Below are 26,321 nucleotides of genomic sequence, written 5' to 3'. Positions count from 1 at the left end.
GTTTAATGTTTTAATCAATGCTATTGAATCGTTTATGGAATAATGAAGGAGTTTACTAAAGGCCTAAACAGGTAAGCTTGCTTGTAGAGTGGTTACTCCGTGCAGAGTGGTAGCTTTGTGATGGGAGCGTGTCCATATTTGAAAACGTGCGGAAACGATCGGTGAATAAGCTATAGCACTTAGTTCTCACCTTATTCCAACGTTTTCAACTCATTGGATGGTGAGGATAACAAAACGCTCTCCGCCTGAGTGGTTTTCATGGCAAAATCCAAGTCGTACATCCTAATCACGTGAGTATTAATTGATCCCACAATCAATTTCGGCATCAACGTCTATATAATCACTGCCCAGTTGCGGCCCAGTCTACATTTCGTTCTACATTTCGTATGTAGCCCAGCTAGCTGGGATACATACGAAATGTAGCCCTGGTGGCTCCTTTGATCTGAGGTGTGAAAGTGTTACTTGCAATAGTTGTAACATGGGCATGAGGGATGTATGCCTGACTGCCAGAGGGCCTACATTTCAGGCAAAGCCCAAATGCCCAGTGTTACAACTAATACGTAACACTTCCCATCCGTATCAGGCTGATAGCCTGTAAGGGCAATCAATCACCCAAGCCAATATGAGTGCAACCACTGGATATATTATAATTATATGCATGCCTAAAAATTTTGGTTATGGGTCAGCAGCTAATACGTTCTGGTTACGCTTGGTTACGATGAACGGGTAAATCCTAGAGATATTATGTAGAAGTTCAGTTATGTGAGTTTAATGTTTTAATCAGTGCTATTGAATCGTTTATGGAATAATTATGGAGTTTGCTAAAGGCCTAGATAGGTAAGCTTGCTTGTAGAGTGGTAATTTCATGCATGATGGGGTTGTGGTTCGTATTTGGAAAGGTGTGGAAATGATTGGTGAATAAGCTATAGCACTAGCTCTCACCTTAGCCCAACATTTTTCAACTCATAGGATAGTGAGGATAACAAAACACTCTCCATCTGAGTGCGAAATCCAAGTCGTGCATACTAATCATATGAGGATTAATCAATCCCCACAATTGATTTTGGCCTTACCATCTACATAATCACTGCAGCCTGGGCTACATTTTGTATGTGAAAGTGATACATATAAATACACACACACACACACACACACACACACACACACACACACACACACACACACACACACACACACACACACACACACACACACACACACACACACACACACCCACACACATACTGTACAACCTATGGTACCACTCAAACACAAAGTTGTCTTGCGAGAGTGTGAGCAATTTAAAAAATTCACTAATTAAGGGGCGTGGTACTCATTTCGCTTGCAAGTATTCATCCCAAACAAAATGGGATGAATATTTGCGAGCGAAACAGGTGCCACGCCCTTAAATTAGCAAATTTTTTTTTATCACTCGCAAGACAACGTTGCGTTTCGAGTGGTACTGTACACACAGTACATACGTACATACAAACAGTGTACATACAAACTTATGTACACACAGTACATACGTACATACAAACAGTGTACATACAAACTTATGTACACACAGTACATACACACATACATACAAACAGTGTACATACAAACTTATGTACATACTCACATACTCAGAAAAAACACTCTATGTATACAGGGTATATACTTCACTTACTTTGCAAAGACTTTTCAAACAAGCAGTAAATGATTTACTAGGAACAGCCTAGAACAATAAGGAATGCAGTTATTAGCAACATGCACACAGTAAAACTAATTGTACTTAACAATTAGCTGTCGGCCACTTTATTCCACTATTTTTTTTGAAATCAATTAAATTTGTACATGCGTAGAATGGATGAGAAACAGCAATAAATATGTACATAATTCAGTGTAATTATATTATTATTATTACAACCTTGCACAGATCTCGGTATGGCATCTTTTGGTCCTCTGTTTCAGCTAAACTGCTCTGTATAGACAACATTGTGAACACAGTCATAATAAAATACAGTAATCATGATAGCTCAATTCTATAGCTGGGGGACTACACAGATATGACATACATACATACATACTCTCACCTTTGCATACTCAAACACAACAGAGAAAGCATTGGAATGTATTGTACTGGTAAAGTGCATCAGTAGCTGATCAATAGCATTCTATGAATAAAACAACATGGAGAGTACATATAACACCATCTATGTTTACTGCAGTACAATGAGCACCCATACACTGCACAATCTCTGACCTACACACCATCACATACATACTACCAACACAGCACAATGCAGTTTAAATGTTGTCCACAATGGGACCTGGTAATGTGGACACTTGTTAACAGTCCTAAAGTATTCCTTTGCACATATTGTATAACAGGTTATAACAGGTTATTTTCGAAGGATTTTAATAATTTTCAAATTATTCGAAGAGCAGTGGCTCTATGAAAATTCAATTCTTCTAAAAAATGCTCAATCAATTTAAATCGATTTATACTTTTACGTAGCTAAACATGGGGCTCCTTGCTACTACATGTGAACTTGTGCTACATAAGTGTGTGTTTATCTGTTGCAATGTTTTTGCATTGTTATTTCAAGCCAATTGCTAGCAGACAACTGGACCCTAACGCTAGCTACTTGAGATTTTCCTCACTTGGACATGAACAACAATTATTCGTCTCTGCAAACCAAAATTCCCCCTAACATGGTGGTCCATATTTCGCTGTAGACATGATGTCTCCTTTTTTGCATTGGTCACTATCTTGAGAACAATCTGCTTGGTTAATCATGCACATTTTTTTTGTTGGCATTATACACAATGTTTGAGCATTTAAATATAAATGTATGAAATTAAGTTTACCAGCTGCTCTTAAAAATCTCCCCATCGAAATCAACCCATTACATGGTAAGCTGGCTTAGAAAAAGAAAATCAGAATGTCTTGATAATTAGGACACTTTTGGGTGGTCCCAAGGTGTCCTTAACACACAGGTTCACTGTATGTACACTGCACAGTATACTCACTTGACTCTTTCCTAACAGCCTGTACGCAACTTGTACTTGTTGATATTGACGAGGTTCAAATGTAGTGCACATTGAGGACAGGACTTCCTCCAGTTGAGCCTGTATAGTTGCATAACATAAGACAGGCTACTATATCAGTTGAATCTTTGCTGCTTAATAGTATGGTTGTTATGTACATACACTGAAAAGTGGTAAACCATTGTCACACACATCATGCTGTTGTGGCCCATAATTCTCTACACTGCTGAATGTGTGTATGTGTGATTTACTTGTACATGTACCTCAATAGCATTTTGTGTGTCTTTCAGTTTAGATCCCAAATCACTGATACAAGTGTACTGCTTGTACATGGGGACAGCAGTCAAGCACTCGAGACAGAGCTGAGTGGCGCCAGCATAATTTCCCTCTTTTAACATCTCTTGTAATCGTACATCAGTCATTTGCTAGTGAAGGCATCGTGTGTATAAGCTGTTGCAGATAAGTGATGCTTATGGTCTTACCAAAGTTTTTAGAGTTCGTAAAGTTGATAGTACTGAATTGAGTCTTTGTCTTTTACGATGCTTTGCCAGAACACCCAATCCTCCATGTGATACTCCTTGTTTAGCCATAGTTAATGACCTACACATGAATGAGACAGTGATAAGGTGTTAAGCATGAGCAGTAATAATACTACACAAGAAAACTTGATTATGGTGAACAAAAAACAAGTTACCTATACCGTATTCTCTAGTCTTGCGTGGCCAGACTGCTTTTTCTTCACACAACGCTTATAGATTGGAAATCATAAGAGCCTGCTCTGAGAAAGGGTCTGGAACGGTCACATAGGCACCCCCAACTACCATGGAAGGTGTTAATGAATTTCAACAAGCCTTCGCTCCACAAACATTCAATATTTGAGTTCTAAATCTTTTCCAACACTTGGTTCGTGTGCCACTCAAAGCGAGGCATGGATTTGGTGACAAAAGCGACCGACACTATGCCTAACAGGTAATACATATTATATTGTGTTTTAAACTATACCAATTTTTTCTTCAGCACAGTCAAATCTTCTCATGGTACTTGCAGTGAAGCAGGCTCTATACTCCACACTTGTCACGGTGCAAAATCTTTTTGTTGAAAGCTATTAGAACTTGAATATTGAATGTTTGAGGGCTGAGTTATGAGTTATGGGCGAAGGCTAGTTGGAATTCATTAACACCCTCCATGGTAGTTGGGGGTGTTAGAAGCGAGTTGCCTATGCTAACTGTTCCAGACCCTTTTTTGGAGTACCATGTGGAGAAAAAGTGGTCTGGATACACGAGACTCCAATGCACTATGCTTAGTAATAGCATTGAAATTTGGTGATCATGGTACTACATATATGACAATGTACAATCAGAGGAGGTTGGACGCGATTTAAGCGCCCCTAAAACAAATTAAGCGAAACTCGTTTTATAGAAGAGGTTTATACATCGATCTCAGTTTAATTCGATAAAGTATCATTGTTCTGATTATAGAATACGTACGTGACAATTCTGGAGAAGTTCTACATACCAAACCGCAACTTATTAATTTCACCCCAATCACCAAGCGCTTTTATAAAACAAAGTACATCACCTTGAAGCTTATGTGAAGCACCATCCGAATATCTAATCAACCCCAGTCAACCCCATCGTTTTTCAAATTTGTACTATGACTATTGAGGGTCACGTGAAATACCAAAGAAAAGAATGCAATTAAGGGCAATATATTTATGTGGCGCTTAGAGCGCGTCCAACCTCCTCTGATGTACAATCAAAGTACAGTGTAATTACCAGTCAGGTATTAGTAAATGTATTCATTACCCATTGTGTTTCGTTAGAATTATACTTTGCTTCAGCACTTAGTCCAACATTGCGAATCACACATATGGCATATTGAATTGCTTACAAACTAATCCTAGCCTTTACCTATAAACAACACTGATTGATGATCTGATGGCTGAGAACTCTAGTGGTGTGAGTAATGCTCCAAAGAAGCTAGTGCATATAGAACTGTTTGGTTTGCCAAGTGCTTTACTAGTTTTGACACATAGCCAGAGTTTATACAATGCTTTGAATAATAAATGGTCAAAGAAGAATTACAAAATATGTACTACATCTGCTGTTACGCACATGTTAGAAATATGTTGCCTTGGATTCTTGGTCATGCCTCATTTAATTTGTAATGTGAACCACTTCCCTTCTCATAGGTTTCTGTATATATACACATCACACACTCAGAACAATTAGTTGGTTGACTGAGTAACAGTGGTAGTGTGTGATTCTGGAGTTTTACTGTTTGTAATAAGGCAAAATGAAAGTAAGTGTTGTGACACAGTTACACTAATAGTTTATCATTTCTTCTATTTTGTGAAGGTCACACTCAACTATGCTATTATACTCATGATCAGTAGTATCCTAGAACTTGTTATGGTTGTGGATAGTTTCCCAACAGGAGCACCATCAGATGCTTGTGCACAAATTGCCCCACAACATGGCTCAAACTCTCCTTCCACTGATCCACTGCCATTTTCTGTTGACCTCAGTGATTTTACGTTTGATTGTTACATTGGTGGACAGAGCTACAATAGTAAGCATAGTTGGGTGGTATACATATTGTAAACCAGTGTACCTTTCTTACAGTCACACTGGAAGGTGGGACAACTAACATGGACTATAGAGGATTTATGATACAAGGAAGATTAGCAGCTGATGGTACCACTCCTGTTGGAACATTTTCTAATCCTACTTCAGATCCAGACTATCAAACACAGTGTACCAATGATGTGAGTTACACAATGTGATCATACAACATCTTGTTGAGTTAATTTCTACAGACAGCTGCTACACATACTAATAGAAATGATAAAATGACAACAACTGTAACTTGGACAGCACCACCTGCAGGAACTGGTCCTGTTATTTTTAGGTACGTCTGTTGATCATGTGGGTGCATAAACTTTCCCAGTACATACCTCCTAAACTGTAATGCTTGCTGTGTGATATGATCAACCCATTATATAAATATTCACTTACAGGTATGCATTTGTGGATGTGTTCAGTACTTTCTGGGTTAATTTGGTTACTATGACAATTAATGAAGGTTAGTAGGGTCTGGTAGGGATGTGGTACAGTAGCAAGTACACTAAATGTATGGTATACCCACATGTATATGGTACGTACCGTTCAAATGCAATGTCATCTTACGAGATTGCAAACAATGAAAAACCTTGGTAATTAAAGGACGTTTCGCTTGCAAGTATTCATCCTGTTTTGTTTGGGATGAATACTCACACGAATGGAGCATGAAGCTATGATTATGATGGTGCTACTGTATTTGGACATGAAAATTATAGTATTATCTAGTTACAAAACATGTGAGACATCATTTAATAATTTAAACCGAGTTAATTGGCAAACCACTTGCCCGATAGTTGTGCTGGGTGTTCAGAGCACTGGTATGGTACTCGCAACTGCGAATTATAGTACACTTGTGTAGCCGGTTAATCTGGTTTTGGGTGGCTAGTTGTGAGCGTTGCTTGGTCACTACATTTGACTTGCCGACTCTTGCCTTCCCAACCCTCCCTTGATATTAAACATCATTATCATTTTCTTATTGGTCCAGAAGAGGCTATAGTAACTCCACTCCCAGACAGGCTGGGAGTGTAACATAGTACAGGGTCCCGTATACCTAATTTTACAGGTTTTGTAAAGTGAAAAAATCTTAGCATGTTTCGTTGTAGGGTTCCCCAAAGCCTTTAGACCTAGTGTGTGTATAATAGTAAAGAATGATACAATCAAGTTGAAAGTTGCAGGTTAACACAAAAAACACTGGCACCTATGTACCAAAACAACCACCATCAGTTGACAGAGGTTGATTACTTTATATGGTTGTGGTGAAGTGAGCCACATTAATAGCCCACATAAACACAAGTGAGAGAGGATAATCCACCCCTGCATACCTTACCTTAACAGTTTATCGAGTCTAATGTTGTGGATTATAACTATATGGCCTCATTTAAAAAGGCATGTTCATATCTAGCTACAAAAAATCTACAAGGAATTTACAATATCCTTTTTAAGCCACAGACAACATGTACAATATCTAGTATGTATGTATAGTATATGTATAGTGCTTCCTATAGCTGAAATAAGATCAACCAGTAACTATACTTGCATTGGAAAACCATGATATTACTTCTTTGGGTTTACCACAAATATGTTCATGTGGTCTGATCAAACTGGCTGTCCATTAACAACATTAAGAATATATATAGTTTCATAACTCTATAGTATCATAATCTTGTTAGACAGCAAAGTGTTTGGTGTCCATTCTTGTGTGGATTTTCATGGGCTTTCTAATGACATTCATAGTTGAAATAAGGTTCAAGTGAATAGGAATCATGTACTTCCTCACTAATTTGATTATGGTGCATGCCTCCAGGATGCTTTTACATTTTTATTCAGTAGAAATTTTTTTGCTGACTGGCTGATATAGTCTTCAGACCAGTGCAACTCAATAACATCTACTGTAAGGCTACAGGCTTGATATGTCACTGTTAGATGCTGTTTCAGCCCAACAGGTGTCTTTAGCAGTACATACAATACCTGCATCATGGATTTACCTTTGTCTCTTTGCTGACAGCTCAAGGTGTTGATTTGTGGTAGCACGTAATGGCCGTTTGTAATGTATTTTCTGTAGTGATTGGAGATAGGCGTCTCATACTGTTCTTTACTTGTAACAGTCAGAACAAAGCTGAAAATGAAGCGTAATGGCCACCCATTCAGTAATTAATAGTTGGGGCACATTTGAATGAAACATTCAAATGATCAAACACTATTCTTTCTATAGAGATGTGGTATGCATGGACTCACCAGTCATAATAATGTTAACAAACAAGTACAAGGAGAGATTAGGAATTTTAGGGATCATAGAAATAAAAAGTAGTGAAACAAGGGAGGTCGCCTATATCTGAAGATATATACTAGTGAATGTTTAATCCCTACTTCAGTCATGGGTAGACTCAATTAGGGATTAAATGTTCACTGCAGGTTCCCTTACTTCATTACTTTTTGTTTCTATGATCCCAAATTGAAATAAATTCCTATAGCTACACACACTTTTTGTATAAGTATTATGTCTCTAGCTGTAGACACGTATCAAGAGTTATCAGAGGAAGTTGGTCATGCATCATAAATTATGCCCATGATGCAAAATTACACAACCAAACATTGTTCTAGGTGTTAAGGCTTGTTTAGCAGCTTGGAAAGCAGCGCATTGTACTGAGAAGGTTTGTAAGGGCGCTGGGGTGCTCTGGTATGGATATACAATCCGTCTTTTAAGGATATTGAGAGGTGCGAATGTTGAATTAGTTCAACAGTTTCTTTGAGATCTCGAGATGAATGATGACACGTGACCAACCTCCTCTGAAGAGTTATAGAGATTGTTACGTATGAATATGTAGTATATATACAACACAATTTTTTTATGCAGTTACATCACTGGCTAACAAAGATCCTCATTTTGCTGTTCCACTATCAACTGGACAACAACTATGTTACAGTATGCAAGGACTAGCTAACTTTATATTCAACCTAATCTCTCATCCTAATATCAATGTCAATGCTTATTTCATTGCTCCTGAGAAAGACAAAAATTTGAAAGAGTACGCCACATTCTTGGGAGATATTGGGATCATGATACAGCCAGATCATTGTATGGGTGATTGTCGGTCTAAACACATCACAACGATCACCATCTCAGCTAGTGACAGAAGTATCCTCCTTGATGGTAGTAAGACTGTGATCACTGATCGTCCAGTACATGTTCTGGTTGACAACTCCACTACTACTATACAACTAGGACAGGTATTGACCAATAGGAACACCCCCAGTTTGATAGTATCAATAAAGAAGCCCCGACTGTCGGTCAAGATCAACTTTGTCAATGAACATCTTGACTTGATGGTAATGGATGATAGTGGTATTAGCAGTGATTGTCATGGGATAATGGGTGAGTCATATAAACTACTACACTAAACACTCCATTGTTTAATACATGCAGGTCAGTTCCTCCATAGAGAAGCACATGTTGGGGATGGGTTGATGAAGATCAATGGAAAGGTGATAGAAATTGAGGAGAAGCCAATGTGGGGTACTGATGATATTCCTTGTCTACATGCTAAACCACAATATGGCTATCAAGCAGAAGGGATTATAGAAGGAAAGTATACTGATTACATCATGGATAGTCTCTTCTCCCCTCGGTTCCAGTATAGAAAGTTTAAGATGTGAACATTTTCATAAACAATTTGACATATGTAGTATTTAATAGTACTAGAATATTTTTCACACTCTTCACTAATACATCAATGATGTGGTTTAAACCATAGCCATCATGTATATGTATGCACATAAAAACACGTACCGCATAGAGGAAAAGTTTTGATGGGTAAAAGTTTCGTGGTAGAGCGTAAACAAACTTATTTGCAGTTAAACTTTCGTGGTGGATGAAAGTATGGTGGTGCCCACTCAAAGCATTTAGCTGTGCACGTAATAAACAATGCACATTTGTGGATAAGTGGGCATGGCTCACGGTGATTATGCTGCATTCATACACTGGCACCTGACAATCGATTAAAGTAGGCGTGGCTCTACATTGAGCATACACACAGACTGCTGCAACACACCTTTCCACGTATGACTAGCTATAGACAGTGATGCACAATCCCAATAAGAGGGCATGGCTCATGAAAGAAGCACGTTGTTAAGCAAATTATAACTTATTTCATGTCAACTAATCCGAATAGATACTCATCACAAATAGCAGGAGCATTTGTCGTAAAACTTTTGCAGTTTTAACCCACATAAGTTTTACCTATCAAAACTTCCCCCTATACGGTAATAAACAAGTTGATGTTGTGTGCTACTTCTAAAAAGTAGGGACCACAAAGGTGTGGGCATGGCTCATGAAAAAATCACCCACAAACCTTCCCTGATGATGATGAAACAGTATTGGTTAGGTAAAACTAAACCCAAACAGGTATTCAGATCGACCTGAAATGCTTTCAACAAGTTGCTACAGAATTAAAAAAAAAATTTAATGGAATTTTCTACTGACTGACTGAGTGACTGCATTGACTGACCGATACCTTCAGACAAGTGTAACTTGATAACAGCTAAGGCTATGGGCTTGATTGTTTCACTGTTTGACTTTGCTTCGGCCTGAGAGGTGTCGTTGGCATACCACAGTACGTATAATGCATTCTTCATGGACTTACCAGTGTCCTCATTCATCTTCGCTGGCAGCGAAGTGTTGATTTGGTGGTAGCACATGATGGCTTCCCTTTGTAACGGTAATCGCCTGTATTTTTCATAGTGGCTACTTTTATTGCAGAGGTACTTTTCGAACAGTTCTTGATTCGTAATGCTGTGTAACAGGTTGAACATAGCTGACAACGAAGTATAATGGATACTCATTTTTCAGATGATAATTGATAGCTGGGGTGTGTGATGCCATTTCTTTCTTTTGGTGTGGTATGTGTGGGTTCACCTATAGATAGTAGAGGGCACTTCCTACTATCTATGGTTCACCAGTCATAATAATTCTATTTTACAAAAAAGTTAACAAACAAGTACACAAAAATTAGGAATTTTCAACTAGAGTAGGGACCATAGCACATCGATAAAAAGTACTGAAACAAGCTGGAGTAATTGTGATTTAATAACAATATTGAATGTATGTAACTGAAACACGTGAGGAAAGAATGTTGCAGGTATTATATACTAGATGAATTAAAAATTGGAAATTTTAAAATGGGAAAAGGGATCGCTGAAAAAAGCCACAAAACAAGAAGGGATCGCTGGGGTGGTAATGTAAACCACAAATCCCTATTTCGACTCTGTCATAAATCTTTAGTTACATGCTCTGTCATTTTGAAATGAGTAGGGATTTGTGGTTTACATTACCACCCCAGCGATCCCTTCTTGTTTTGTGGCTTTTTTCAGTGATCTCTATTCCCATTTAAAATTTCCAATTTTTAATTCATCTAGTTTGTGTACTTTTTAATTAATCCAGTAATGGATTATGAGATTTCTTCTATTGATAATAAAGACTGTTGTGAATAGTGTAATTTTGCATTCTGCATTGTAACACTGTCAACATTTCAGTACACACATGAAACTGATCAAATTGCAATGTGCATACAGACTGAAAGTCTCCTAATATGAGCTACAATTTACATTACTGGTGTCTTTAATAGCTGTCAAATTCAGTGCAAGGATTGTAGTTATACACTTGACTCCATTATTAGAGTATTTAAGTGACTGCTCTATTAGAGTATTTAATCTGGATAACCCACCCACGTACAATAATCATGGAGTGAAAAAACCACCTTGTAACAAAGTCATCAGCCCAGGTTAAGCTTCCTGGTCTATACTGAGTTTAATAAAGACGGATTCTATTAGCCACAAGTAGCGCACACCAAAAAACGTAACTCCAAGCGTGATCTTGTATGGCTTCTCGAGCGTAATAGCACTTTGGCAAGAAGAAATGGCCCGGTTTGGGCTGTTTCCAGCCGAAAACGAAATCAAAAATAGGTCATGGACACGCACAATGATCCATTCAGCAAGCCTTGCTACTTTTTATCCCAGGATTCTCTTTGTAAACTTCGCTATGCCAGTGAAAGAATAATAATATTATGATAATAAGAATAATAAAGACATATTAAAAATTTAAAATAAGAAATAGGGATCACTAAAAAAAGCCACGAAACAAGAAGGGATCACTGGGGTGGTAATGTAAACCACAAATCCCTATTTTGACTCTGTCATAAATTTTTAGTTACATGCTCTGTCATTTTGAAGTGAGTCAAAATAGGGATTTGTGGTTTACATTACCACCGACAGAGAGTCAAAATAGGGATTTGTGGTTTACATTACCACCCCAGCGATCCCTTCTTGTTTTGTGGCTTTTTTCAGCGATCCCTATTCCCATTTTAAAATTTCCATTTTTTTATTTATCTAGTTTATGTACTTTTTATTAATCCAGTAATGGATTATGAAGAAAACTGTTGTGAATAGTGTAATTTTGCATTCTGCATAGCAACACCGTCAACATTTCAGTACACACATGAAACTGACTGAGAGTCTCCTAATATGAGCTACAATTTACATTATTGGTGCCTTTAATAGCCGTCAAATTCAGTACAAGGATTGTTGTTATACACTTGACTGCATTATACATCAGGGTGAATTCCCTTCAGACTGGAAGAGGGCATATGTAACACCAGTATACAAGAAAGGCCTGTGTACTAATCCATCGAACTATAGACCTATATCATTGACTAGTATTTGCTGCAAGTTGTTGGAACATATCATCTCCTCAGCAATATCTTCTCACACCATTGACTACAATATCATGTGAACAAATTAACATGGATTTCTTTGATTGATAATGAAAACTGTGGTGAATAGTGTAATTTTGCATTCTGCATAGCAACGTCACTAATATTTCAGTACAAACATGCAAATTGCAATGTACATACAGACTGAGAGTCTCCCAATATGAGCTACAATTTACATTACTGGTGTCTTTAACAGCTGCAAAATTCAGTGCAAGGATTGTTGATATACACTTGACTGCATTATTAGAGTATTTACATGACTGTTCTATTAGAGTATTTAATCTGGATAACCCGCCCACGTACAATAATCACGGAGCGAAAAAACCACCTTGCAACAAAGTCATCCGCCCATATTAAGCTTCCTGGCCTATACTGAGTTTAATAAAGACAGATTATATTAGCTAGAAGCAGCGCACATCAAAAAACCTAACTTTGAACACGATCTTGTATGGCTTCTCGAGCGTAATGGCATTTTGGCAATAAGAAATGGCCCGGCTTGGGCTGTTTCCATTCGAAAATGAAATCAAAAATAGGTCATGGACACGCACAATGATCCATTCAGCAAGCCTTGCTACTTTTTATCCCAGGATTCCCCTTGTAAACTTTGCTATACCTGTGAAAGAAGAATAATAATTATACAACCAAGTAGTAAGAATAATACGAAATGCGGTTAAAATTACATCATTAATAATGAATGAATAAATAATAAATAATGTTTGAGAAAACTACGAGGCCTAGAGACATGAACTAAGTGGGGATAGATTTGCCTGTGAATGAAAGCACAACCGTATAATAAGTACGCCTGTTCGTGCTGATGACTTTACCGTACGTGTAATTCTATATAACGCCCGGCACCATGCCCTTATTTAATTACAGATTGCTTGAACAGAAGATTAGTAAACATCCAAGAGAGGCCAGAGGCCAGGCGCCACTTTACTGGTAAGCAACAACATTACAAGTATGTTTAATATTTGTAACTGTGTATTTTGTGTGCAGGATATGCGCTCCAGGCGTCATGCAGTGAACGACCAGCTGACGACCAGTTGGGATACCAGCTGATGCGCTCATAAACAACCAGCTGGAACAGCAAGGTAATGAGTATTGTAATACTTGTACTGGTAGTTGTATTATAGGTCTACATCTTCATCCTTCATCTGGCTTGCTAGCGGCTGGAATTATTGTTATACCGGCACCTTCATCTGGCTTGCTAGCGGCTGGAATTATTGTTATACCGGCAGAATTATTTTCCACTCGGCTTAACTACTAGTCTACTGTGAGTCTGTAATAGCTAAACAAGAAGCCGATGCAGTGCTGCATATACAACAATGTGTAACTATCTCCTGTATGTTGTGCATGGCTGTATGCATAATATTATAGACTGTGATCACTGTGCCAATGTCACACCGCTGATATACAGGTACATCACCAGTGGCCTCTAGTTACAACAGAGTCTGTTGTGCCATATTGGTTTGATTGGGATCAATTGCTAATTGTGCCTTCACCATATCCCTTATTCTGCATAGCCTCACTTCACTGCTAAGTCATCTTCAGAGACACGTCACACCTACAATATATAGTTACTTTCAATATAGCTAACTTAACTTGGTTTTTTGTGTAGGTTGTGTTTTAGCATTGTGGTTTTCTGATGCCAGTTAAACTCCCTTGCCTGTGTACGTATGCATATGTATCATTTCCACAGGTACACGCACACTGCTCTGAGTGCTGCCTATGGCACTGTTTATATTTGCCCAATGGGTAGGTTGCAACATTGGTGTATGTACTTGGTTGTATGTGATGCAGTCCTAGTAATAATATTATGAATAATAAGAATAATAATATGAACAAACAGGCATATTTCAGGTTTGTCTGAAATACACATACTGTTTCCTTTTCGCTTGATACTTACTAGTGAACCTATACTCATTGCAAAGAACCACCAGAGGGTTGTTTTGAGTTGAAGGATGCTTTTCAAGGTGGTTTTTAGGTGTGCGTTCTATTAGAATTTTTGCAAAAAACATGGGCGATCCCTATTATGAACCCACTATCGTGGTTCATGATACCTTGTTTATCTGCAACAGTGTCACTAGGGCACAACTAATTTTGTCATTACAACTATTTCATCCATTTTTTGCATCCCAATTCACATTCTTGGAAGTGTTTGAAGCACACTCATTACTCATCCATCAGCTCAACCTGTTCCAACTCAACGGTCTCAAGATTGATGATACAAACTATTGCCATACATAGACGTATAGTAAATTGTAAACAAAATCTGAAAACCAAACATGGAACCTCCTTATTAATGATTATCCACAGAATTTCTGGACACAAAGGAGATTACAGTGCTCCCTCAGTTATCAAGCCTCGGGCTCCTATATGTATACCTCACCAATGGCTACATTCTGGTATCATATAGTCATATACATGATCTACATGGGTATGGTTGTGCTCTTTTATAGCTAAATTGTCATGTCATAGCATAGTACAGTAGGACCAAGTATTTATAATTAATTTCTTAAGACTTTACAGTGCAAGCATTGAAGGCCTGCAGGACACCTGGTATTACAAGATGTTGTATTAAGTGTGTTTGAAAAGTGGAAGAAAGGAGAAAAAATCCATGATGGAGCTTTGGAACCTCTATCCTGCAGCCATTCAATTTATACTAATACGTTCAAACATATTGGATCTCATTTGATAAGCTGGGTTCAGAAGGTGAAGTATCTTGGTGTTTTTGTAACTTCAAAATTGAACTGGTCCGACCATTGCAAATATTGTGTGCATAAGGTTACGGTTTGTCTCAATCATCTTCGTCGTATTATGTTTGGTGCTTCATTTTCGGCTAAGAACATTGCGTACAAGTGCCTTGTGAGACCCCATCTTGAATATACCTGTCCTGTTTGGTCTCCCTTTACTTCTTCTAACATTAAATTGATTGAATCAGTGCAGCGCAGAGCAGCATGCTGGATCTGTAGCACCTGGAATCCACAATCACATCAGTGGTCCAAATCATTGGATGACTGTATTAGTGAATTGCAATGGCCATCCCTGCAGTTTAGACGGCAATTCTTGTCACTGTCAATTTTGTATGATATTTGGAAGGGGCGTACTGGAATAAACTTTAGTGATTACTTTGAGTTCAATACACTATGTACAAGGTCGCACTCCCTAACTTTAAAAGTGTGTTCTTCTACTATCAATGCTTTCCGTTAATGTTTTTTTGTATCCGTGGCATTCTTGTGGAACACTATTCCTGAGGACATTTTGGCCCGAAGCCAGGTTAAACATTTCAGATCTAGATTGAAACAGTGTATTTTAATGTGATTGTTTAATTCTGTACTTGTATTGTGCATGTTGTTCTGTTTTTGTAATTGTATTTTTGTAACTGTAAGGATTGTATGTAAGGGTATCACCTTGTACAGGTACATGCTTTTTGTGTATCCCTTTAAACAATTTGATTATTATACAACCAAGTACTAAGAATAATATGAAATGTGGTTAAAATTACGTCATTAATAATGAATGAATAAATAATATAATGTTTGAGAAAACTACGAGGCCTAGAGACATGAACTAAGCGGGGATAGATTCGCCTATGAATGAAGGCACAACCGTATAATAAGTACGCCTATTCGTGCTGATGACTTTACCGTACGTGTAATTCTATATAACGCCCGGCACCATACCCTTGTTTAATTACAGATTGCTCGAAGGAGAAGATTCGCAGACACTTTACTGGTAAACAACAACATTACAAGTATGTTTGTAACTGTGTATTTTGTGAGCAGGATATGCGCTCCAGGCGTCATGCAGTGAACAACCAGCTGATGACCAGTTGGGATACCAGCTGATGCGCTCATAAACAACCAGCTGGAACAACAAGGTAATGAGTAATGTGATACTTGTACCGGTAGTTGTATTATACATCTTCATCCTTCATCTGGCTTGCTAGCGGCTGGAATTATTTTCCACTGGATTTAACTACTAGTCTACTGTGAGTCTGTATAATAGCTAAACAAGAAGCTGATGCAATGCTGCATATACAACAATGTGTAACTATCTCCTGTATGTTGTGCATAGCTGTATGCATAATATTATAGACTGTGATCACTGTGCCAATGCCACACCGCTGATATACTGGTACATCACCAGTGGCCTCTAGTTACAACAGAGTCTGTTGTATATTGGCTTGATTGGGATCAATTGATAATTGTGCCTTCACCATGTCCCTTGTTCTGCATAGCCTCACTTCACTGCTGAGTCATCTTGAGAGACACGTCACACCTACAATATATAGCTTTCAATATAGCTAACTTAACTTGGTTTTTGTGTAGGTTGTGTTTTAGTATTGCGGTTTTCTGATGCCAGTTAAACTCCCTTGCCTGTGTATGTATGCATATGTATCATTCCACAGGTACACGCACACTGCTCTGAGTGTTACCTATGGGACTGTTTATATTTACCCAATTGGTAGGTTGCAACGTTGGTGTATGTGACGCGGTCCTAGTAATATATTTACAACTATGTACTCTTCTATCTATTTGACTAACAATAAGTATCCATCAATAATCCCCAATGTTTGTGTTAATTTACATACCCACAGAATTTCAGAATAGAATAAAGAAGTACAGTGCTCCCTTGATTATCCGACCCCCTTTGGGACCAAGATAATCAACACTTAAATGAAATCCATTTATTTATATACCCAATTAATACAGTGTCATGATGACACTTCAATTGGCAGGTGATAGACAATGTTGGTGCTGTCTCCATGTAGCTTGGTGGGTGCTCCCAATTACAAACATATACCAGATACAGTTAGTGTTTACATACATACACACATACACACATACATACATACACACTCACATACATACATACATACATACATACATACATACATACATACACACATACTTACATACATACATACATACATACATACATACACACATACTTACATACATACATACATACATACATACATACACACATACTTACATACATACATACATACACACATACTTACATACATACAGTGGAACCTTGATTATCCAAACACCAAATCGACTGCTCAGTTAGGGTGTTTTGTCAACAAGTGTATGCTTTATTAGAGCAGTTGAGCAAAGCTCTGTATATAAATGTATGGAAGTTTGGTCTTACGTACTATTTGTTATGTGAACACCCTTTCCCCCAATTATTTCGGATAATCGAGATTCCACTGTACATACATACATACATACATACATACATACATACATACACACATACATGCGTATGTACTGTACATATGAATATACAGACAGTGCGTACCTTCTGCCATTCACACAAACAGATACAGTATTCTGTAGAGATAACTGCAACTCTGCTACTTGTTGTAACTCCTGAAAGTATTCAAATAGACATGCATTAACATGGCTATATAAATGTCATATAGCTAATACGAATAGATAGCTTTATATTATATTTTACCTAAATACTATATTTTACCTAAATCAGTCTTATTGTCTATTTAATAGTATCGAGAAATGGCGGTTTTAAGTATTCAGTGTGTTGTAGCTCACCAATGGTTGAGCTTTTAACTTGATATTGACTGTATCAGGCAAGCCCCAGGTGGCGGGGCCAGAGGAGGCAAGAGGCTGTTTAAAAAATTAAAAGAGGAAGGCGTAGGGATGAATTGTTGGCCATTCAGGTCTCAATACTGGCTAAAACAAATGGACAATTACAGTACAGGTCTACTCAATACCACAGAGCTGTACAGCCACATATAGCCATCCCCAGGCTGGCCAGAGCTCCAGACCACTCATATGGATCATCACTATGTTTGGGAAAGCAGCCAGCAAAAACAGACCACTCAAGCCTAGCTGATTTTGATTGTGAATTTAATAGTTTATTCATGTAGATTGTGTTCTTGGTGAAAATCTGCTGTCGACTGGTTTTTCCAGACCCAGTCACATATATGTATCCTCTGGCTGTTTCTGATACTCAAAATACATAAACACTTAGAAAACACATCACAGGATCAATAATGCATGTACATGTAGTTTAATATGCATACTACAGTTTGACCTCAAATAGCTCTGTACCAATTCATTTAAATCTACCATATAGGGATAAGTGATTTTTAAAAATTTTTTTTTTGCAGTAGAGGGACTTATTCACAAGTAAACTTTCGCAGTGGACAAAAAGTATAAAGCACTTAGCTGTGTACACACAAGTATGCATACATTACTGACTGATATGGTTCACAGTATATTCATACGTACAAATACATACAGTACAAATACATACAGTACATACAGTACAAATAAATACAGTACAAATACATACAGTACAAATACACACAGTACAAATACATACAGTACAAATACATACAGTACAAATACACACAGTACAAATACATACAGTACAAATACATACAGTACAAATACATACAGTACAAATACACACAGTACAAGTACATACAGTACAAATACATACAGTACAAATACATACAGTACAAGTACATACAGTACAAGTACATACAGTACAAGTACATACAGTACAATTACATACAGTACAAATACATACAGTACAAATACATACAGTACAAGTACATACAGTACAAGTACATACAGTACAAATACATACAGTACAAATACATACAGTACAAATACATACAGTACAAATACATACAGTACAAATACATACAGTACAAATACACACAGTACAAATACATACAGTACAAATACATACAGTACAAGTACATACAGTACAAGTACATACAGTACAAGTACATACAGTACAAATACATACAGTACAAATACATACAGTACAAATACATACAGTACAAATACATACAGTACAAATACATACAGTACAAATACATACAGTACAAGTACATACAGTACAAATACACACAGTACAAGTACACACAGTACAAGTACATACAGTACAAATACATACAGTACAAATACATACAGTACAAGTACATACAGTACAAATACATACAGTACAAATACATACAGTACAAATACATACAGTACAAGTACATACAGTACAAATACATACAGTACAAATACATACAGTACAAATACATACAGTACAAATACATACAGTACAAATACATACAGTACAAATACATACAGTACAGTACAAATACACACAGTACAAATACATACAGTACAAATACATACAGTACAAATACATACAGTACAAATACATACAGTACAAATACATACAGTACAAATACATACAGTACAAATACATACAGTACAAATACATACAGTACAAATACATACAGTACAGTACAAATACACACAGTACAAATACATACAGTACAAATACATACAGTACAAATACATACAGTACAAATACATACAGTACAAATACATACAGTACAAATACACACAGTACAAATACATACAGTACAAGTACATACAGTACAAGTACATACAGTACAAATACATACAGTACAACTACACACAGTACAAGTACATACAGTACAAATACATACAGTACAAATACATACAGTACAAGTACATACAGTACAAGTACATACAGTACAAGTACATACAGTACAAGTACATACAGTACAAGTACATACAGTACAAGTACATACAGTACAAGTACATACAGTACAAGTACATACAGTACAAATACACACAGTACAACTACACACAGTACAACTACACACAGTACAAGTACATACAGTACAAGTACATACAGTACAAGTACATACAGTACAAGTACATACAGTACAAATACATACAGTACAAATACATACAGTACAAATACATACAGTACAAATACATACAGTACAAATACCATACCTGTACATAGTCAATGTAATTAGCCAGAACAAGATCAGATACCTTCTTCCTTGCCTACAAATAAATAAATAAATTATTTACGTACTACCCAAGAGATAGCCATATACTACAAGCAAAAGTCTGGCTTTAACACACAAGTGTACACTTACTGACACCGGTGTTAATTATTTTTAGAAAGCAGTTAACATCCAAAAAGAATTGAAATTACAAAATAGATGGCACTCTAATAGAGCACATGGGACTAACACACAGACAAACGACATGCCATGTCTGCTCTATACCTATCGAATGTGTCACTGTATACTTTCCAGCAGTCCATATGCTGTGAAGCAATACCAGGATGCTATGAACTTACTGTGAGCAAAAATTTAAATTAGAAAAGTACACATCTTTAGAAAAAATGTGCCTGTGGCTGGATTTGAACCAGGAGCCTACAATGGGCAGTAACTGCAACAACTAGGGAGGCGCTATACTGCAGCTGAGCTGTTTGTCCTATGGAATGCAGTTGTAGTTTTCTCCATATCATGGCCTTCCACATGCTGTAGTGGATGAAGGAAAGCATGTAGAAGCTTGCAATAAACTTCGTGGGGTAGCCAGATGATGAACATTTCATTTCATGCATGAATCGTGTCGATACATGCTCAGATTGGTGAGTAAGCATTATCAGTAGCTGACACATATAAAAGTATGTCACGAAAAGGTGGCACTGAGAAGGAAAAAAGTCGTCATAAACAAGAATCGAATCCTGAACCTTTACTTTAGATTAACAGTTCTATGTGCTAACACTTGAGCTGTTTGTTCGTGGTTTTGACAGGAATTAGCTCAAGTTTTCTTCTACACCAATTTAAAGTCTTCATTTCATTATAGAGGACAAATGGAAGCACATAACGATTTGTAACAACAAACTTGGAGTTGCCAGATGATGAGCACTTAATTTCGTTAAAGTTTTGTGTCGATACATGCTTTGGTTGTCGAGTTAGCAGCATCACAAAGCAGACAGACAGCTTTATATATATATGTATATATTTTTAGATTTGTGGTATATAAAAGCTGTAAAAAAGCCAGGTATTCAGTTGATAAAACACAAAGCGGTGAATAACAACTGCAGATATAAATGAACTCCTATGTCTCCAGAATTGCATTCCTCTAGGATTGCTTCTAGTCAGCCATATGCTCTTAATGTCTGCATGTAGACAGATACAAAAAGCACATATCACAACCCGGGACACCTATTAACAAACAGGGTATTACTTAGAACATCAGGTTTAAAATGAGATTACACACAATAGTAGAGTAAGGTTCTGAAACCTCACTAAACCGTAGTGCTGTAATTGAATACTCCAATAGAACACAGTATCAGAAATCTAAGGGTCTACTACAAATGCATAGTGAAGACTGTATACTATCAATCTTACAGCAAGTTCCTGACTCTTCAATTTCATTATTCTATCTTCCAACAAACTCTTAGAGTACTCCTTATCCAGCTCCTAGTATGTTAGTAACATATCATTTGTATATGTACATGTGTACATCTGTAAGTGTATAGAGGACTTGCAGCGTGACGTAAATCATCGTAATTGCTAAGCAACCATAACTGTCGGCTATGTTTCGGGACAGTGTTGTGGCTGAAAAGTGCTTTCTCAGGATTTGGTACAGGCTGTAATGAAGCGAATCAGTGTTGAGTTGTGTTGTAAATACCACCCAGCTCGTTAAAAAAGGAGAAAAAGTTAGAATTGGTGAGTAATGTATCGAAATTTAATTAGCCACCTATTTCACAAAGCCAATGATAAGATCTTCTATTTTGAAACCAGCCCCGCTTCCCAGTGCCACTATACCCAGCGCTTAGTGAATAAATCTAGTTACCTTCACTCTGACCCAATATGCGTCATAGAAAGTTGTCCCAAAACATGTCCGCCTAGCAACCGTTGCTTCATGCATGCAAGCCCTCTATAGTAAATAAGCTTTAATAAACAAACAGGTCCACCAAGGAATATACTACTAGGTTAGATTAAGGCCGGGGTGCTAAAAAGTGGTTACAATTTTAATAAACAGTGCATTGCATGGTTGCTGCAAAATATATGCTGTGACTGGGCCTGCAAAAATAGCACATGTGGCACAAACCACACCCCATTGCATAACACTAGGGTAGAATATCTGTATTCTGTAATTTGTAGTATATAGCCAATTAAATAGGTAATACGTTCTGAAAATTTCATGGCAAAACTTAATGGTATCAAAAGTTATGAGCCATGAAAGCTTAAAAACTTAGACAAATTTTGTGTGCCCACATGTCCTATTTTCGCAGGCCCAATGACATTTATGCTAAACTGTGATTTGATACCTTTTTCATTACTACGTATTATACACTGTAACATTACTATGTATCTATTGCCTGTCAGAGCTACGTATTTTAGAATATATAGTATCCCACAATCCCTAATTCATTACAACATCTATGTAGTCACACACATATGTACATACCGTCAATTCATACTGGCAACAGTCCTTATCATCATCATAATAAATCTCGTCTATTTGTGATATGATCTGAAGAACAAGATAGCCATACAGTATCCCCTGTTTGATTATACACTGCTCCTTAGAAAACATTACCAGGACATTCACATGTCCAGACTTTTACACAAACAATATAAACATATAAACGAATATTATACACCTACTGGCTAAACAAATGTGTGGTATATACTTTCAACAAATAATGCATAAAATATTCACTATCCACTACCCAATATGCGTACCATAGGATCACAGAACTGTGTGATTGCATGTAATGCACACGTGCAGATACATACCTCAGCTAGATCAGCTGGATTTTCCTTCTTAATTGTTGGAGGATGAACTTGCTACATCACAAAAGTGTTACAATTAATGTTTAATATGACAACAGCTTTATGTGAATGTGTGTGTACATGGTAAAACTAGCTTGAATGATTGAAACCAACATTTTGTGAGTCTTCTAGTAGGTCTATTAGTGGGACAACACTTCACATATTGAAATAGATTGGTAACAAGAATGAAAAGTATTCCCAGAGACAGCTAGTTTACAATTGTTCATTATAGTGTGGCATGAGCTAAAGGTACTCATCTACACTTATAGAGGTCTATAGAAGAACACGGCAATGCATATATCTATGGGATGCCAATATTAGTCATGTATGTAAATAACTACGATAATTTATAAGCAATTATCAGAAAAGGTGGGAAAATACTATGTAAAATATATATTTTTTTGTGGTTGGCCAGCAATCACAAAAATTTGTTTGACAAAATTTTTATTTATTTAAAACTTTACAGTGTAAACAACAATGATGTACAGGGGAATCTGACATGTTGACGTATATAGATAACTTAAGAGTTTGTTACACTGATGGAATATTGGCATCCTTTAAACCAAATAATTTCAGCCAAAACTTTTCCAGACTATATGGCAAATAAATTACAGATCCATAATTAATTGATCATAAGTCATGATGGGACCTCCAATGAACAGGAAAATCCACCACGTAAGTCCTCCATGTGGACAAAGAAAAAAAAGCCATTCCAATAAAGAAATGCTGCAAGGTTGTAGCAAACTTTGTTTCTACTGCATCATAAAGAAACGTACAGTTATTTGGGATGATGGAGCTTGTAAAATTCCTATTTTCAGAAAAATCTGAAAACGCATGCAATGACACCACTGCATTAATTTTGTTACCAACTCAGCAAAAACTCGTCCTGTTTGCAAAATCCTATTTGTATAAAATACATTGCAATACACTGGGTAAAAATATCATGCTAATAAAAATTGATGCGCTTTAATCACTTTGATATGTACTTCAACTTATACACCACTGAATTCACTTATTCATGTAAAAATCTTTGTATTGTGTTTGTACAGATAAGTTAACAGTACCACCGTAACTGTATGATAGTACTAGCCTAAGCAGCTTTTTGACATGTATGCAAACATACATACATACATGCTTATTGACAACTATTCTAATGAAAAGCATCTACGTATACACAAGTCATGAACACACAACTGGCAGACAATATATACACAAGATTACATACTAATGGAATAGCCTCCCTATACCAATTTCTCTGAACTCCCAATTTAAGCTTTGAAACAGATGATCCTGATCGCAGAGTGCTAGCCTGTGTGACACCTTATACCCCTCTAATGTGTCATCCATTACAGTACAATGCAACTATTGTTCAATAATTTGATTATGTTATTATTGGATGTACTGGAATGCACTGGCAAAACAGGGCTAGGCCACAGGCCTTTGAGAGTGTCTATATCTGTCAGTAATCATCTAATTGCTGCTTGAATGTATGTGGGTACAGTCAGTCGAGTTTTAGTAATGGTTTACAATTCTGTTAGTAAAGAAGTGCTACCTAACAAGTACCGGTAACTTAGATCCTAATAAGACAAATGTGAATTTGAACTAACTTGATAGCACTGCTAAGTCAGCTGACAATTTTGCAAGATGGCTTATACTGAGCCTGCACCAAATGCAAGAATAACTGGAAAACACGGCAATGTGGAATAATTAGAGCTGACGGTAACCAGATACGAGAAACAGACAAATTATTTGGAGTGGCCTAATGGATGAACGATTGATAATGAAATACGTAGTGTAGATGGCTCCATATTATAGTATCTGTTCAGTATTTTATAAACTTCATGGTTCTTACCAAAGTTTCGGTGATATCGCTTTCAAAGCCTTCATCTGCAATACCTTTCTGCTGATTAAGACATTAAAACTCTCTCCACTACTCTGTGAGCTAACTTACATCTGATATCCTCAGGAGATTTTTGAACCTGGACCTGAGAGCAGCCATCCTCTGTTTCTAATGCTTTCACGCAATTTGTTTGATCTCATACAGCACGTGATCTAGATTTTTACAGCACGTGATATAACATTGACGTGTGTTAGAGGGCGTGGCTATAGAACGTCACGCAAACCGCCTGCGGTAGAAGTGAAGAGGAATTCGAGGTTCTTTTGTTCTGAGTCTGAGGTAAAGGACGTCGGATATACTTACCACTTGACCGAAAAAACCGCGAAATTGAGGACAACGGCATGTGAGTGGAATATCGTGAGCGTTTTTTTATTAATTAGCCGAATCACCTAACTGGGTTTTATAAACTATAGCCTAATGTACAATTACAGTATAGAGTAGGGAATTGTTAATTGTTGTTAACTGTGGGAATTGAAGTACAGGATATAGTAGTTTTCAAGCTTATTATAGCAGGAAAGACATACCTTGCATGCGAGGCATGTCAACTTAGAGGATCTGGGGGCATAGCCCCCTGAAAGTTAGACCCTCTGAAATTGAATCTGAGGGTGATTTCAGCAATATAATAATATGCTGTATTAAGGTGACTGGTCTATTAGGGTATCTTGATCTGGCCTTTCTGCTATACCACCTAGGAAATCTGAAACACTATTGGAGTAGCTGACTACTATACTAGGGTGACTGTTCTATTAGAGTATCTTGATCTTAATGTTTATTATTATTATTGAATGTTTCCCAGGCCTGGGCCTGGATGGCCCAGGTTCTGGTTACACCTCTGTGAAGGTAAGTCCACTGAATATACTGTGGTATGCCAAAAGGCACCTATTGGGCTGAAGCAACGAACAAGTGCAAGCTTGTAGCCTTAGCTGATATCAAGTTATGAATGTCTGAAGGTATCAATCAGTCAGCCAACCAGTCAGTCGGTCAGTCAGTCAGTCAGCCAAACAGTCAGCCAACCAGTCAGCAAACCAGTCAGCAGTGTTGGGCAAGTTACTTTGTAAAAGTAACTAGTTACATATTACATATTACTTGCAACTGAACTAATTAGTTACAGTTACATATTACCCATAAAATAAAGTAACTATAATAATATTACATATTATATTACTTTGTGTCCACAGCCTTAAGCTGTCACGTGTGAAACTACCACCTTATCATGTGACATGATTGCGTTGTTGGACAATGTGCAAATCTTGGTTATAAGTAAGAAGCTGGTGAATAAGCTTCATTCAGTAGGCTTCATTACTTCGTTGTGGCTAGGCGTTACTCAGTTGATTACTAACGAGATT

The 26,321-nt window shown here is 37.2% G+C and overlaps 2 protein-coding genes across 6 annotated transcripts in view; one reads left to right on the top strand and one right to left on the bottom strand.

Annotated features, from left to right (window-relative positions):
- The window catches only part of LOC136249372 (syndetin-like), a 40,222-nt gene extending 15,085 nt beyond the window's left edge, over positions 1-25,137 (bottom strand). For 2 of the 5 annotated variants that reach the window (XM_066041339.1, XM_066041340.1), the window contains exons 1-13: positions 25,030-25,135; positions 24,931-24,981; positions 23,043-23,093; positions 22,711-22,776; positions 21,645-21,716; positions 20,230-20,283; positions 17,732-17,802; positions 3,519-3,636; positions 3,300-3,461; positions 3,019-3,117; positions 2,079-2,159; positions 1,913-1,966; positions 1,673-1,720 (exon numbers count right to left, since the gene is read on the bottom strand). In XM_066041339.1, the coding sequence (XP_065897411.1) occupies positions 1,673-1,720; positions 1,913-1,966; positions 2,079-2,159; positions 3,019-3,117; positions 3,300-3,461; positions 3,519-3,636; positions 17,732-17,802; positions 20,230-20,283; positions 21,645-21,716; positions 22,711-22,776; positions 23,043-23,093; positions 24,931-24,981; positions 25,030-25,077 (975 nt within the window). In that variant the 5' untranslated portion in view covers positions 25,078-25,135. Of the gene's footprint in view, positions 1-1,672; positions 1,721-1,912; positions 1,967-2,078; positions 2,160-3,018; positions 3,118-3,299; positions 3,462-3,518; positions 3,637-17,731; positions 17,803-20,229; positions 20,284-21,644; positions 21,717-22,710; positions 22,777-23,042; positions 23,094-24,930; positions 24,982-25,029 lie in introns of all 5 variants that reach the window. The other 3 variants (XM_066041344.1, XM_066041342.1, XM_066041343.1) reach the window with 3 other exon arrangements.
- Positions 5,266-9,448, top strand: LOC136251741 (inter-alpha-trypsin inhibitor heavy chain H5-like). Its single transcript, XM_066044164.1, has 7 exons — positions 5,266-5,337; positions 5,394-5,607; positions 5,661-5,803; positions 5,855-5,946; positions 6,056-6,120; positions 8,512-9,030; positions 9,082-9,448. Exons 1-7 carry the CDS (start codon positions 5,332-5,334, stop codon positions 9,309-9,311), a joined length of 1,269 nt encoding a protein of 422 aa, XP_065900236.1. The 5' UTR covers positions 5,266-5,331; the 3' UTR covers positions 9,312-9,448.
- Positions 25,138-26,321: the final 1,184 nt, after the last annotated feature.

The sequence above is a fragment of the Dysidea avara genome, chromosome 3, assembly GCF_963678975.1.
Source record: "Dysidea avara chromosome 3, odDysAvar1.4, whole genome shotgun sequence".
Taxonomy (NCBI): domain Eukaryota; kingdom Metazoa; phylum Porifera; class Demospongiae; order Dictyoceratida; family Dysideidae; genus Dysidea; species Dysidea avara.
This window is presented reverse-complemented; position numbering and strand designations above follow the sequence as displayed.

What these genes read in the sequence shown, in the direction of transcription:
- LOC136251741 (XM_066044164.1), top strand. An exon ending in TGGTGGACAGAGCTACAATA is followed by an intron (nt 5,608 to 5,660) that starts GTAAGCATAGTT and finishes CCTTTCTTACAG; the next exon opens with TCACACTGGAAGGTGGGACA. An exon ending in TGATTGTCATGGGATAATGG is followed by an intron (nt 9,031 to 9,081) that starts GTGAGTCATATA and finishes TAATACATGCAG; the next exon opens with GTCAGTTCCTCCATAGAGAA.